General features: G+C 54.2%; 1 protein-coding gene across 4 annotated transcripts in view; it reads left to right on the top strand.

The window, feature by feature from the left end:
* The window catches only part of LOC137379296 (coiled-coil domain-containing protein 102A-like), a 647,611-nt gene that overhangs the window by 188,777 nt on the left and 443,279 nt on the right, over positions 1-15,555 (top strand). For all 4 annotated transcript variants that reach the window (XM_068050031.1, XM_068050033.1, XM_068050032.1 and 1 more), the window contains one exon: positions 14,642-15,314. In XM_068050031.1, the coding sequence (XP_067906132.1) occupies positions 14,718-15,314 (597 nt within the window). In that variant the 5' untranslated portion in view covers positions 14,642-14,717. The remainder of the gene's footprint in view (positions 1-14,641; positions 15,315-15,555) is intronic.

Genomic DNA, 15,555 nt, shown 5'->3' with positions numbered 1-15,555 from the left:
GGGGATGTTGGAGCGACTAGCTGGAGCTGGGAAAACAGCAGGGATGTTGGAGCGACTAGCTGGAGCTGGGAAAACAGCGGGGATGTTGGGAGTGACTAGCTGGAGCTGGGAAAACAGCGGGGATGTTGGGAGTGACTAGCTGGAGCTGGGAAAACAGCGGGGATGTTCTGGGCGACTAGCTGGAGCTGGGAAAACAGCGGGGATGTTGGGAGTGACTAGCTGGAGCTGGGAAAACAGCGGGGATGTTCTGGGCGACTAGCTGGAGCTGGGAAAACAGCGGGGATGTTGGAGCGACTAGCTGGAGCTGGGAAAACAGCAGGGATGTTGGAGCGACTAGCTGGAGCTGGGAAAACAGCAGGGATGTTGGAGCGACTAGCTGGAGCTGGGAAAACAGCGGGGATGTTCTGGGCGACTAGCTGGAGCTGGGAAAACAGCGGGGATGTTGGGAGTGACTAGCTGGAGCTGGGAAAACAGCGGGGATGTTGGGAGCGACTAGCTGGAGCTGGGAAAACAGCGGGGATGTAGGAGCGACTAGCTGGAGCTGGGAAAACAGCGGGGATGTTGGGAGCGACTAGCTGGAGCTGGGAAAACAGCGGGGATGTTGGGAGCGACTAGCTGGAGCTGGGAAAACAGCAGGGATGTTGGAGCGACTAGCTGGAGCTGGGAAAACAGCAGGGATGTTGGAGTGACTAGCTGGAGCTGGGAAAACAGCGGGGATGTTGGAGTGACTAGCTGGAGCTGGGAAAACAGCGGGGATGTTGGAGTGACTAGCTGGAGCTGGGAAGACAGCGGGGATGTTGGAGCGACTAGCTGGAGCTGGGAATACAGCAGGGATGTTGGAGCGACTAGCTGGAGCTGGGAAAACAGCGGGGATGTTGGAGCGACTAGCTGGAGCTGGGAAAACAGCGGGGATGTTGGAGTGACGAGCTGGAGCTGGGAAAACAGCGGGGATGTTGGAGTGACGAGCTGGAGCTGGGAAAACAGCGGGGATGTTGGGAGCGACTAGCTGGAGCTGGGAAAACAGCGGGGATGTTGGAGCGACGAGCTGGAGCTGGGAAAACAGCAGGGATGTTGGAGCGACTAGCTGGAGCTAGGAAAACAGCGGGGATGTTGGAGCGACTAGCTGGAACTGGGAAAACAGCGGGGATGTTGGAGCGACTAGCTGGAGCTGGGAAAACAACGGGGATGTTGGAGCGACTAGCTGGAGCTGGAAAAACAGCGGGGATGTTGGAGCGACTACCTGGAGCTGGGAAAACAGCGGGGATGTTGGGAGCGACTAGCTGGAGCTGGAAAAACAGCGGGGTGTTGGAGCGACTAGCTGGAGCTGGGAAAACAGCGGGGATGTTAGAGCGACTAGCTGGAGCTGGAAAAACAGCGGGGATGTTGGAGCGACTAGCTGGAGCTGGGAAAACAGCGGGGATGTTCTGAGCGACTAGCTGGAGCTGGGAAAACAGCGGGGATGTTGGGAGCGACTAGCTGGAACTGGGAAAACAGCGGGGATGTTCTGAGCGACTAGCTGGAGCTGGGAAAACAGCGGGGATGTTGGGAGCGACTAGCTGGAACTGGGAAAACAGCGGGGATGTTCTGAGCGACTAGCTGGAGCTGGGAAAACAGCGGGGATGTTGGAGCGACTAGCTGGAGCTGGGAAAACAGCGGGGATGTTGGAGTGACTAGCTGGAGCTGGGAAAACAGCGGGGATGTTGGAGTGACTAGCTGGAGCTGGGAAAACAGCGGGGAAGTTGGGAGTGACTAGCTGGAGCTGGGAAAACAGCGGGGATGTTGGAGCGACTAGCTGGAGCTGGGAAAACAGCGGGGATGTTGGAGCGACTAGCTGGAGCTGGGAAAACAACGGGGATGTTCTGGGTGACTAGCTGGAGCTGGGAAAACAGCGGGGATGTTGGAGTGACTAGCTGGAGCTGGGAAAACAGCAGTGATGTTGGAGCGACTAGCTGGAGCTGGGAAAACAGCAGGGATGTTGGAGCGACTAGCTGGAGCTGGGAAAACAACGGGGATGTTGGAGCGACTAGCTGGAGCTGGGAAAACAGCGGGGATGTTGGGAGCGACTAGCTGGAGCTGGGAAAACAGCGGGGATGTTGGAGCGACTAGCTGGAGCTGGGAAAACAGCAGGGATGTTGGAGCGACTAGCTGGAGCTGGGAAAACAGCGGGGATGTTGGGAGTGACTAGCTGGAGCTGGGAAAACAGCGGGGATGTTGGGAGTGACTAGCTGGAGCTGGGAAAACAGCGGGGATGTTCTGGGCGACTAGCTGGAGCTGGGAAAACAGCGGGGATGTTGGGAGTGACTAGCTGGAGCTGGGAAAACAGCGGGGATGTTCTGGGCGACTAGCTGGAGCTGGGAAAACAGCGGGGATGTTGGAGCGACTAGCTGGAGCTGGGAAAACAGCAGGGATGTTGGAGCGACTAGCTGGAGCTGGGAAAACAGCAGGGATGTTGGAGCGACTAGCTGGAGCTGGGAAAACAGCGGGGATGTTCTGGGCGACTAGCTGGAGCTGGGAAAACAGCGGGGATGTTGGGAGTGACTAGCTGGAGCTGGGAAAACAGCGGGGATGTTGGGAGCGACTAGCTGGAGCTGGGAAAACAGCGGGGATGTTCTGGGCGACTAGCTGGAGCTGGGAAAACAGCGGGGATGTTGGGAGCGACTAGCTGGAGCTGGGAAAACAGCGGGGATGTTCTGAGCGACTAGCTGGAGCTGGGAATACAGCAGGGATGTTGGAGCGACTAGCTGGAGCTGGGAATACAGCAGGGATGTTGGAGCGACTAGCTGGAGCTGGGAAAACAGCGGGGATGTTCTGAGCGACTAGCTGGAGCTGGGAATACAGCAGGGATGTTGGAGCGACTAGCTGGAGCTGGGAAAACAGCGGGGATGTTGGAGCGACTAGCTGGAGCTGGGAAAACAGCAGGGATGTTGGGAGCGACTAGCTGGAGCTGGGAAAACAGCGGGGATGTTGGGAGCGACTAGCTGGAACTGGAAAAACAGCGGGGATGTTCTGGGCGACTAGCTGGAGCTGGGAAAACAGCAGGGATGTTGGAGCGACTAGCTGGAGCTGGGAAAACAGCAGGGATGTTGGGAGCGACTAGCTGGAGCTGGGAAAACAGCGGGGATGTTGGGAGCGACTAGCTGGAGCTGGGAAAACAGCGGGGAAGTTGGGAGCGACTAGCTGGAGCTGGGAATACAGCATGGATGTTGGAGCGACTAGCTGGAGCTGGGAAAACAGCAGGGATGTTGGGAGCGACTAGCTGGAGCTGGGAAAACAGCGGGGATGTTGGGAGCGACTAGCTGGAGCTGGGAAAACAGCGGGGAAGTTGGGAGCGACTAGCTGGAGCTGGGAAAACAGCGGGGATGTTGGAGCGACTAGCTGGAGCTGGGAAAACAGCGGGGATGTTGGAGCGACTAGCTGGAGCTGGGAAAACAGCGGGGATGTTGGAGCGACTAGCTGGAGCTGGGAAAACAGCGGGGATGTTGGAGCGACTAGCTGGAGCTGGGAAAACAGCGGGGATGTTGGAGCGACTAGCTGGAGCTGGGAAAACAGCGGGGATGTTGGGAGCGACTAGCTGGAGCTGGGAAAACAGCGGGGATGTTGGGAGCGACTAGCTGGAGCTGGGAAAACAGCGGAGATGTTGGAGTGACGAGCTGGAGCTGGGAAAACAGCGGGGAAGTTGGGAGCGACTAGCTGGAGCTGGGAAAACAACGGGGATGTTGGAGTGACGAGCTGGAGCTGGGAAAACAACGGGGATGTTGGAGCGACTAGCTGGAACTGGGAAAACAGCGGGGATGTTGGAGCGACTAGCTGGAGCTGGGAAAACAGCGGGGATGTTGGAGCGACTAGCTGGAGCTGGGAAAACAGCGGGGAAGTTGGGAGCCACTAGCTGGAGCGAGGAAAACAGCGGGGAAGTTGGAGTGACGGGCTGGAGCTGGGAAAACAGCGGGGATGTTGGGAGCGACTAGCTGGAGCTGGGAGAACAGCGGGGAAGTTGGGAGCCACTAGCTGGAGCTGGGAAAACAGCGGGGAAGTTGGGAGCCACTAGCTGGAGCTGGGAAAACAGCGAGGATGTTGGAGCGACTAGCTGGAGCTGGGAAAACAGCGGGGATGTTGGGAGCCACTAGCTGGAGCTGGGAAAACAGCGGGGATGTTGGGAGCCACTAGCTGGAGCTAGGAAAACAGCGGGGATGTTGGAGCGACTAGCTGGAGCTGGGAAAACAGCGGGGATGTTCTGAGCGACTAGCTGGAGCTGGGAAAACAGTGGGGAAGTTGGGAGCCACTAGCTGGAGCTGGGAAAACAGCGGGGATGTTCTGAGCGACTAGCTGGAGCTGGGAAAACAGTGGGGAAGTTTGGAGCCACTAGCTGGAGCTGGGACAACAGCGGGGATGTTCTGAGCGACTAGCTGGAGCTGGGAAAACAGCGGGGATGTTCTGAGCGACTAGCTGGAGCTGGGAAAACAGCGGGGATGTTCTGAGCGACTAGCTGGAGCGAGGAAAACAGCGGGGATGTTGGAGTGACGAGCTGGAGCTGGGAAAACAGCGGGGATGTTGGAGTGACGAGCTGGAGCTGGGAAAACAGCGGGGATGTTGGGAGCGACTAGCTGGAGCTGGGAAAACAGCGGGGATGTTGGGAGCGACTAGCTGGAGCTGGGAAAACAGCGGGGATGTTGGGAGCGACTAGCTGGAGCGAGGAAAACAGCGGGGATGTTGGAGTGACGAGCTGGAGCTGGGAAGACAGCGGGGATGTTGGGAGCGACTAGCTGGAGCTGGGAAAACAGCGGGGATGTTGGGAGCAACTAGCTGGAGCGAGGAAAACAGCGGGGATGTTGGAGTGACGAGCTGGAGCTGGGAAAACAGCGGGGATGTTGGAGCGACTAGCTGGAGCTGGGAAAACAGCGGGGATGTTGGAGTGACGAGCTGGAGCTGGGAAAACAGCGGGGATGTTGGAGTGACGAGCTGGAGCTGGGAAAACAGCGGGGATGTTGGGAGCGACTAGCTGGAGCTGGGAAAACAGCGGGGATGTTGGAGCGACGAGCTGGAGCTGGGAAAACAGCAGGGATGTTGGAGCGACTAGCTGGAGCTAGGAAAACAGCGGGGATGTTGGAGCGACTAGCTGGAACTGGGAAAACAGCGGGGATGTTGGAGCGACTAGCTGGAGCTGGGAAAACAACGGGGATGTTGGAGCGACTAGCTGGAGCTGGAAAAACAGCGGGGATGTTGGAGCGACTACCTGGAGCTGGGAAAACAGCGGGGATGTTGGGAGCGACTAGCTGGAGCTGGAAAAACAGCGGGGTGTTGGAGCGACTAGCTGGAGCTGGGAAAACAGCGGGGATGTTAGAGCGACTAGCTGGAGCTGGAAAAACAGCGGGGATGTTGGAGCGACTAGCTGGAGCTGGGAAAACAGCGGGGATGTTCTGAGCGACTAGCTGGAGCTGGGAAAACAGCGGGGATGTTGGGAGCGACTAGCTGGAACTGGGAAAACAGCGGGGATGTTCTGAGCGACTAGCTGGAGCTGGGAAAACAGCGGGGATGTTGGGAGCGACTAGCTGGAACTGGGAAAACAGCGGGGATGTTCTGAGCGACTAGCTGGAGCTGGGAAAACAGCGGGGATGTTGGAGCGACTAGCTGGAGCTGGGAAAACAGCGGGGATGTTGGAGTGACTAGCTGGAGCTGGGAAAACAGCGGGGATGTTGGAGTGACTAGCTGGAGCTGGGAAAACAGCGGGGAAGTTGGGAGTGACTAGCTGGAGCTGGGAAAACAGCGGGGATGTTGGAGCGACTAGCTGGAGCTGGGAAAACAGCGGGGATGTTGGAGCGACTAGCTGGAGCTGGGAAAACAACGGGGATGTTCTGGGTGACTAGCTGGAGCTGGGAAAACAGCGGGGATGTTGGAGTGACTAGCTGGAGCTGGGAAAACAGCAGGGATGTTGGAGCGACTAGCTGGAGCTGGGAAAACAGCAGGGATGTTGGAGCGACTAGCTGGAGCTGGGAAAACAACGGGGATGTTGGAGCGACTAGCTGGAGCTGGGAAAACAGCGGGGATGTTGGGAGCGACTAGCTGGAGCTGGGAAAACAGCGGGGATGTTGGAGCGACTAGCTGGAGCTGGGAAAACAGCAGGGATGTTGGAGCGACTAGCTGGAGCTGGGAAAACAGCGGGGATGTTGGGAGTGACTAGCTGGAGCTGGGAAAACAGCGGGGATGTTGGGAGTGACTAGCTGGAGCTGGGAAAACAGCGGGGATGTTCTGGGCGACTAGCTGGAGCTGGGAAAACAGCGGGGATGTTGGGAGTGACTAGCTGGAGCTGGGAAAACAGCGGGGATGTTCTGGGCGACTAGCTGGAGCTGGGAAAACAGCGGGGATGTTGGAGCGACTAGCTGGAGCTGGGAAAACAGCAGGGATGTTGGAGCGACTAGCTGGAGCTGGGAAAACAGCAGGGATGTTGGAGCGACTAGCTGGAGCTGGGAAAACAGCGGGGATGTTCTGGGCGACTAGCTGGAGCTGGGAAAACAGCGGGGATGTTGGGAGTGACTAGCTGGAGCTGGGAAAACAGCGGGGATGTTGGGAGCGACTAGCTGGAGCTGGGAAAACAGCGGGGATGTAGGAGCGACTAGCTGGAGCTGGGAAAACAGCGGGGATGTTGGGAGCGACTAGCTGGAGCTGGGAAAACAGCGGGGATGTTGGGAGCGACTAGCTGGAGCTGGGAAAACAGCAGGGATGTTGGAGCGACTAGCTGGAGCTGGGAAAACAGCAGGGATGTTGGAGTGACTAGCTGGAGCTGGGAAAACAGCGGGGATGTTGGAGTGACTAGCTGGAGCTGGGAAAACAGCGGGGATGTTGGAGTGACTAGCTGGAGCTGGGAAGACAGCGGGGATGTTGGAGCGACTAGCTGGAGCTGGGAATACAGCAGGGATGTTGGAGCGACTAGCTGGAGCTGGGAAAACAGCGGGGATGTTGGAGCGACTAGCTGGAGCTGGGAAAACAGCGGGGATGTTGGAGTGACGAGCTGGAGCTGGGAAAACAGCGGGGATGTTGGAGTGACGAGCTGGAGCTGGGAAAACAGCGGGGATGTTGGGAGCGACTAGCTGGAGCTGGGAAAACAGCGGGGATGTTGGAGCGACGAGCTGGAGCTGGGAAAACAGCAGGGATGTTGGAGCGACTAGCTGGAGCTAGGAAAACAGCGGGGATGTTGGAGCGACTAGCTGGAACTGGGAAAACAGCGGGGATGTTGGAGCGACTAGCTGGAGCTGGGAAAACAACGGGGATGTTGGAGCGACTAGCTGGAGCTGGAAAAACAGCGGGGATGTTGGAGCGACTACCTGGAGCTGGGAAAACAGCGGGGATGTTGGGAGCGACTAGCTGGAGCTGGAAAAACAGCGGGGTGTTGGAGCGACTAGCTGGAGCTGGGAAAACAGCGGGGATGTTAGAGCGACTAGCTGGAGCTGGAAAAACAGCGGGGATGTTGGAGCGACTAGCTGGAGCTGGGAAAACAGCGGGGATGTTCTGAGCGACTAGCTGGAGCTGGGAAAACAGCGGGGATGTTGGGAGCGACTAGCTGGAACTGGGAAAACAGCGGGGATGTTCTGAGCGACTAGCTGGAGCTGGGAAAACAGCGGGGATGTTGGGAGCGACTAGCTGGAACTGGGAAAACAGCGGGGATGTTCTGAGCGACTAGCTGGAGCTGGGAAAACAGCGGGGATGTTGGAGCGACTAGCTGGAGCTGGGAAAACAGCGGGGATGTTGGAGTGACTAGCTGGAGCTGGGAAAACAGCGGGGATGTTGGAGTGACTAGCTGGAGCTGGGAAAACAGCGGGGAAGTTGGGAGTGACTAGCTGGAGCTGGGAAAACAGCGGGGATGTTGGAGCGACTAGCTGGAGCTGGGAAAACAGCGGGGATGTTGGAGCGACTAGCTGGAGCTGGGAAAACAACGGGGATGTTCTGGGTGACTAGCTGGAGCTGGGAAAACAGCGGGGATGTTGGAGTGACTAGCTGGAGCTGGGAAAACAGCAGGGATGTTGGAGCGACTAGCTGGAGCTGGGAAAACAGCAGGGATGTTGGAGCGACTAGCTGGAGCTGGGAAAACAACGGGGATGTTGGAGCGACTAGCTGGAGCTGGGAAAACAGCGGGGATGTTGGGAGCGACTAGCTGGAGCTGGGAAAACAGCGGGGATGTTGGAGCGACTAGCTGGAGCTGGGAAAACAGCAGGGATGTTGGAGCGACTAGCTGGAGCTGGGAAAACAGCGGGGATGTTGGGAGTGACTAGCTGGAGCTGGGAAAACAGCGGGGATGTTGGGAGTGACTAGCTGGAGCTGGGAAAACAGCGGGGATGTTCTGGGCGACTAGCTGGAGCTGGGAAAACAGCGGGGATGTTGGGAGTGACTAGCTGGAGCTGGGAAAACAGCGGGGATGTTCTGGGCGACTAGCTGGAGCTGGGAAAACAGCGGGGATGTTGGAGCGACTAGCTGGAGCTGGGAAAACAGCAGGGATGTTGGAGCGACTAGCTGGAGCTGGGAAAACAGCAGGGATGTTGGAGCGACTAGCTGGAGCTGGGAAAACAGCGGGGATGTTCTGGGCGACTAGCTGGAGCTGGGAAAACAGCGGGGATGTTGGGAGTGACTAGCTGGAGCTGGGAAAACAGCGGGGATGTTGGGAGCGACTAGCTGGAGCTGGGAAAACAGCGGGGATGTAGGAGCGACTAGCTGGAGCTGGGAAAACAGCGGGGATGTTGGGAGCGACTAGCTGGAGCTGGGAAAACAGCGGGGATGTTGGGAGCGACTAGCTGGAGCTGGGAAAACAGCAGGGATGTTGGAGCGACTAGCTGGAGCTGGGAAAACAGCAGGGATGTTGGAGTGACTAGCTGGAGCTGGGAAAACAGCGGGGATGTTGGAGTGACTAGCTGGAGCTGGGAAAACAGCGGGGATGTTGGAGTGACTAGCTGGAGCTGGGAAGACAGCGGGGATGTTGGAGCGACTAGCTGGAGCTGGGAATACAGCAGGGATGTTGGAGCGACTAGCTGGAGCGAGGAAAACAGCGGGGATGTTGGGAGCGACTAGCTGGAGCTGGGAAAACAGCAGGGATGTTGGAGCGACTAGCTGGAGCGAGGAAAACAGCGGGGATGTTGGGAGCGACTAGCTGGAGCTGGGAAAACAGCGGGGATGTTGGGAGCGACTAGCTGGAGCTGGGAAAACAGCGGGGATGTTGGGAGCGACTAGCTGGAGCTGGGAAAACAGCGGGGATGTTGGGAGCGACTAGCTGGAGCTGGGAAAACAGCGGGGATGTTCTGGGCGACTAGCTGGAGCTGGGAAAACAGCGGGGATGTTGGGAGCGACTAGCTGGAGCTGGGAAAACAGCAGGGATGTTGGAGCGACTAGCTGGAGCTGGGAAAACAGCAGGGATGTTGGAGTGACTAGCTGGAGCTGGGAAAACAGCGGGGATGTTGGAGTGACTAGCTGGAGCTGGGAAAACAGCGGGGATGTTGGAGCGACTAGCTGGAGCGAGGAAAACAACGGGGATGTTGGAGTGACTAGCTGGAGCTGGGAAAACAGCAGGGATGTTGGAGCGACTAGCTGGAGCGAGGAAAACAGCAGGGATGTTGGAGCGACTAGCTGGAGCGAGGAAAACAGCAGGGATGTTGGAGCGACTAGCTGGAGCGAGGAAAACAGCGGGGATGTTGGAGCGACTAGCTGGAGCTGGGAAAACAGCAGGGATGTTGGAGCGACTAGCTGGAGCGAGGAAAACAGCGGGGATGTTGGGAGCGACTAGCTGGAGCTGGGAAAACAACGGGGATGTTGGAGCGACTAGCTGGAGCTGGGAAAACAGCGGGGATGTTGGAGCGACTAGCTGGAGCTGGGAAAACAGCAGGGATGTTGGAGCGACTCGCTGGAGCGAGGAAAACAGCGGGGATGTTGGGAGCGACTAGCTGGAGCTGGGAAAACAACGGGGATGTTGGAGTGACTAGCTGGAGCGAGGAAAACAGCGGGGATGTTGGAGCGACTAGCTGGAGCTAGGAAAACAGCGGGGATGTTGGAGCGACTAGCTGGAGCTAGGAAAACAGCGGGGATGTTGGAGCGACTAGCTGGAGCTGGGAAAACAGCGGGGATGTTGGAGCGACTAGCTGGAGCTGGGAAAACAGCAGGGAAGTTGGAGCGACTAGCTGGAGCTGGGAAAACAGCAGGGATGTTGGAGCGACTAGCTGGAGCTGGGAAAACAGCGGGGATGCTGGAGCGACTAGCTGGAGCTGGGAAAACAGCAGGGATGTTGGAGCGACTAGCTGGAGCTAGGAAAACAGCGGGGATGCTGGAGCGACTAGCTGGAGCTGGGAAAACAGCAGGGATGTTGGAGCGACTAGCTGGAGCTGGCTAACTGAACCAACATAAAAGCGGGTTTTGGCAAAAGAATTTAAACCACACGGAATGAAGCCACTGTTTTTTCTTTTTTGATGTGTATATGTAGAAGTTGGTGTTGCAGTATGCTGGTTCACTGGATCCTGTTGCACTGTGCTGTAAGTCAGGGGAAGTCTAATTAGAGGAACTGGAGCTAAGAAGGTTCCTTCTGCTGCTTGGTGACTTTGATGTGGTCGAGTTCTGAGACTCCCAGTAATGTCTGCAGTCTCGTGACAGTAATATCGTTTGAAGGGTTATTTTTGGAATGCTGCATTAGCAGTTCATGAATACTGTTACAGTACAGCATAATGGATTGAGTGAGAGCAGTTTTACCATTAGAAAGTTATTTAAAGGATATGATTTTTATGTTTACAAGATCCATCTGCTGCCTCTCCCCCTCCTGCCTCTGCAACTTCTAACTCCTAGCCCCAGCCCATGGCCTGCACTCCCGAGACTCTGGTCTTTTCTGCATCCACCCTTCCCATGTTTTTAATATTTGTTCCAGCATTTGCTCCAGGCAGAGCCTTCAGCTGAACTGGCCCTACATTCTGAACATCCCAAACCTCTCTGGCTTGCTCCCTGCCTCCCCACACACAAAATCCTCCTCCAGAACAATCTCTTAATCCATGCTTTACTTAGTTCTTTCCCTATTCCAGCTTTCAATCTGTATGTCCTCTGTTAAACACCTTGGAACAATCGATCAACAACAACTTGCATTTCTATTGCATCTTTAATGTACTGAAATGTCCCAAGCTGCTTCACAGGAGTGTAACCAGTTAAAATGTGACAGTGAATCATGTAAGGAGATGAAAGAGGTTGATTTTAAGGGGTAACTTAAAGAAGGAAGTCCTGTCTTTACCTGGTCTGGCCTACATGTGACTCCAGACCCACAGCAATGTGGTTGATTCTTAACTGCCCTCTGAAGTGGCCAAGCAAGCCACTCAGTTGTCAAGGGCAGTTAGGGATAGGCAACAAATGCTGGCCTTGCCAGCGACACCCACAGCCCATGAACAAAAAGAAAACAAGACAGATGAGCAAAGTGATTTCGGGAGGTAATTCCAGAGCTTAGGGCCGAGATGGCTGAAGGCACAGCCACCAATGGTGAGGTAAAGGAAATGGAGGATCCTCAAGCAGCCAGAGATGGAGGAGTACAGAGATATCGGAGGGTTCTCGGGGCTGCAGGAGGTTACAGAGATAGGGAGGGTTGTACAACTGGAGGACGTTACAGAGATAGGGAGGATTGTACAGCTGGAGGAGGTTACAGAGATAGGGAGGGTTGTACAGCTGGAGGAGGTTACAGAGATAGGGAGGGTTATACAACTGGAGGAGGTTACAGAGATAGGGAGGGTTGTACAACTGGAGGAGGTTACTGAGACAGGGAGGGTTGTACAACTGGAGGAGGTTACAGAGACAGGGAGGGTTGTACAACTGGAGGAGGTTACAGAGATAGGGAGGATTGTACAACTGGAGGAGGTTACAGAGATAGGGAGGGTTGTACAGCTGGAGGAGGTTACTGAGATAGGGAGGGTTGTACAGCTGGAGGAGGTTACAGAGATAGGGAGGATTGTACAGCTGGAGGAGGTTACAGAGATAGGGAGGGTTGTACAACTGGAGGAGGTTACAGAGACAGGGAGGGTTGTACAACTGGAGGAGGTTACAGAGACAGGGAGGGTTGTACAGCTGGAGGAGGTGACTGAGATAGGGAGGGTTGTCAGCTGGAGGAGGTTACAGAGATAGGGAGGATTGTACAGCTGGAGGAGGTTACAGAGATAGGGAGGGTTGTACAACTGGAGGAGGTTACAGAGATAGGGAGGGTTGTACAGCTGGAGGAGGTTACTGAGATAGGGAGGGTTGTACAGCTGGAGGAGGTTACAGAGATAGGGAGGATTGTACAGCTGGAGGAGGTTACAGAGATAGGGAGGGTTGTACAACTGGAGGAGGTTACAGAGATAGGGAGGGTTGTACAGCTGGAGGAGGTTACAGAGATAGGGAGGATTGTACAGCTGGAGGAGGTTACTGAGATAGGGAGGGTTGTACAGCTGGAGGAGGTTACAGAGATAGGAAGGGTTGTACAGCTGGAGGAGGTTACAGAGATAGGGAGGATTGTACAGCTGGAGGAGGTTACAGAGATAGGGAGGGTTGTACAGCTGGAGGAGGTTACAGAGATAGGGAGGGTTGTACAGCTGGAGGAGGTTACAGAGACAGGGAGGGTTGTAGAGCTAGAGGAGGTTACAGAGATAGGGAGGGTTGTACAGCTGGAGGAGGTTACAGAGACAGGGAGGGTTGTAGAGCTAGAGGAGGTTACAGAGATAGGGAGGGTTGTAGAACTGGAGGAGGTTACAGAGATGCTTCATAGCAAAAGAATTGTTAAAGCTGAAATATCTACGACAGTGTTCACTTCTACACACACCGAGCTGAAATATCTACAACAGTGTTCACTTCCACACACCAAGCTGAAATATCTACAACAGTGTTCACTTCTACACACACCGAGCTGAAATATCTACGACAGTGTTCACTTCTACACACACCGAGCTGAAATATCTACAACAGTGTTCACTTCCGCACACCAAGCTGAAATATCTACGACAGTGTTCACTTCTACACACACCGAGCTGAAATATCTACGACAGTGTTCACTTCTACACACACCAAGCTGAAATATCTACGACAGTGTTCACTTCTACACACACCGAGCTGAAATATCTACAACAGTGTTCACTTCTACATACACCAAGCTGAAATATCTACGACAGTGTTCACTTCTACACACACCAAGCTGGAATATCTACAACAATGTTCACTTCTACACACACCAAGCTGAAATATCTACGACAGTGTTCACTTCTACACACACCGAGCTGAAATATCTACAACAGTGTTCACTTCTACACACACCAAGCTGAAATATCTACAACAATGTTCACTTCTACACACACCAAGCTGAAATATCTACGACAGTGTTCACTTCTACACACACCGAGCTGAAATATCTACGACAGTGTTCACTTCTACACACACCAAGCTGAAATATCTGCGACAGTGTTCACTTCTACACACACCAAGCTGAAATATCTACAACAATGTTCACTTCTACACACACCAAGCTGAAATATCTACGACAGTGTTCACTTCTACACACACCGAGCTGAAATATCTACGACAGTGTTCACTTCTACACACACCGAGCTGAAATATCTACGACAGTGTTCACTTCTACACACACCGAGCTGAAATATCTACGACAGTGTTCACTTCTACACACACCGAGCTGAAATATCTACGACAGTGTTCACTTCTACACACACCGAGCTGAAATATCTACGACAGTGTTCACTTCTACACACACCAAGCTGAAATATCTACGACAGTGTTCACTTCTACACACACCAAGCTGGAATATCTACAACAATGTTCACTTCTACACACACCAAGCTGAAATATCTACGACAGTGTTCACTTCTACACACACCGAGCTGAAATATCTACGACAGTGTTCACTTCTACACTCACCGAGCTGAAATATCTACGACAGTGTTCATTTCGACACACACCAAGCTGAAATATCTACAACAATGTTCACTTCTACACACACCGAGCTGAAATATCTACGACAGTGTTCACTTCTACACACACCGAGCTGAAATATCTACGACAGTGTTCACTTCTACACACACCGAGCTGAAATATCTACGACAGTGTTCACTTCTACACACACCGAGCTGAAATATCTACGACAGTGTTCACTTCTACACACACCGAGCTGAAATATCTACGACAGTGTTCACTTCTACACACACCGAGCTGAAATATCTACGACAGTGTTCACTTCTACACACACCGAGCTGAAATATCTACGACAGTGTTCACGTCTACACACACCGAGCTGAAATATCTACGACAGTGTTCACGTCTACACACACCAAGCTGAAATATCTACAACAGTGTTCACGTCTACACACAGCAAGCTGGGGCTCAACTGAAACTGAAATTGATGGATTTTTGTTAATCAAGTGTATTAAGAGTTAAACAACTAAGGTGGTTAAACGGGGTTAAGGTACATATCAGCCACCATCTAATTGAATGATGGAACAGGTTGAAGGGGCTGAATGGCCGCATTACATTGTGTTTGCAGCTTCAATGTAAGTCTCCATGGCTTATACACAGTTTGCTGGAGAAGTAGCTTGTAACGTTCAACAATTATTTGTTCCCTTTCCCGAAGGTACATTAGTTAATGATGTCTCTGTTATTCCTTCAATAGGTTGCCTGTGGGAATGCCATTCAGAAAGTAGCAGACTGCAATGCTTGGCTAAGAGCTGAAGCACTTTCCCGTTAAGATGAGCCAGAGTGCTGGGTCCCAGGTGGTTGAGATAGGACAGCCTAACAAGTCGCCACAACTGAGCAACCACAGCCAGCAAAGCCTCAGCCTGCAACCTGAAAGGATGTGCTCTCCGGAGACCGTGCCGAATGCTCCTAAGATCGGAGGGCAGACTCCAAGTCCGCAGCTACCTCTGTGCATGGATGGTGACTGGGAGAGCCGGGAGGAGCTGCGGCTGAGGGAGCTGGAAGAAGCTCGAGCGCGGGCCGCTCAGATGGAGAAGACCATGCGCTGGTGGTCAGACTGTACAGCCAACTGGCGGGAGAAGTGGAGCAAGGTCCGGGCAGAGCGGAACAAGTCCAGGGAGGAGGTGAGGCAGTTGAGACAGAAGCTGGAGGCACTCACCAAAGAGCTGACTACGGTGAAGCGTGAAAAGCAGGAACTGTCCAATGAAAATGAACAGCTGAGACTGGAGGCCGAGCGGATAAAGAATGGTCAGCACAGTGAACAAACACTGGATAATAAATTGGTTTCTGAGAAGGAGAGCGAGAGCTTAAATGTTCCAGAGCAGGAGCCAGTACGAGATATGGGGACAGAGAAAACTTCTAAAAGCAAGGTAACTTTCTCAAAGCATTTTGATGATGCGGTCTGTGTAGCTTGTGACTGCCTTCCAAGGCCTCTTCGCCCATTTCTCTGAAGTCTCCAATGATAGTATTCATAGCTTTTTAATCTATTCAGTTGCCTCTGTCGCTTCCTCTGCCTTAGTCCTAAACTCACATCTTTTTCTAGTTCCTCTTTTTTCTCCCCTCATGCCCTCTCCAAGCTCATCTCGCCCATGAGACCCACCTCCTGCTCCC

Source organism: Heterodontus francisci, chromosome 17 (assembly GCF_036365525.1).
Source record: "Heterodontus francisci isolate sHetFra1 chromosome 17, sHetFra1.hap1, whole genome shotgun sequence".
In the NCBI taxonomy this organism is placed as follows: domain Eukaryota; kingdom Metazoa; phylum Chordata; class Chondrichthyes; order Heterodontiformes; family Heterodontidae; genus Heterodontus; species Heterodontus francisci.
This window is presented reverse-complemented; position numbering and strand designations above follow the sequence as displayed.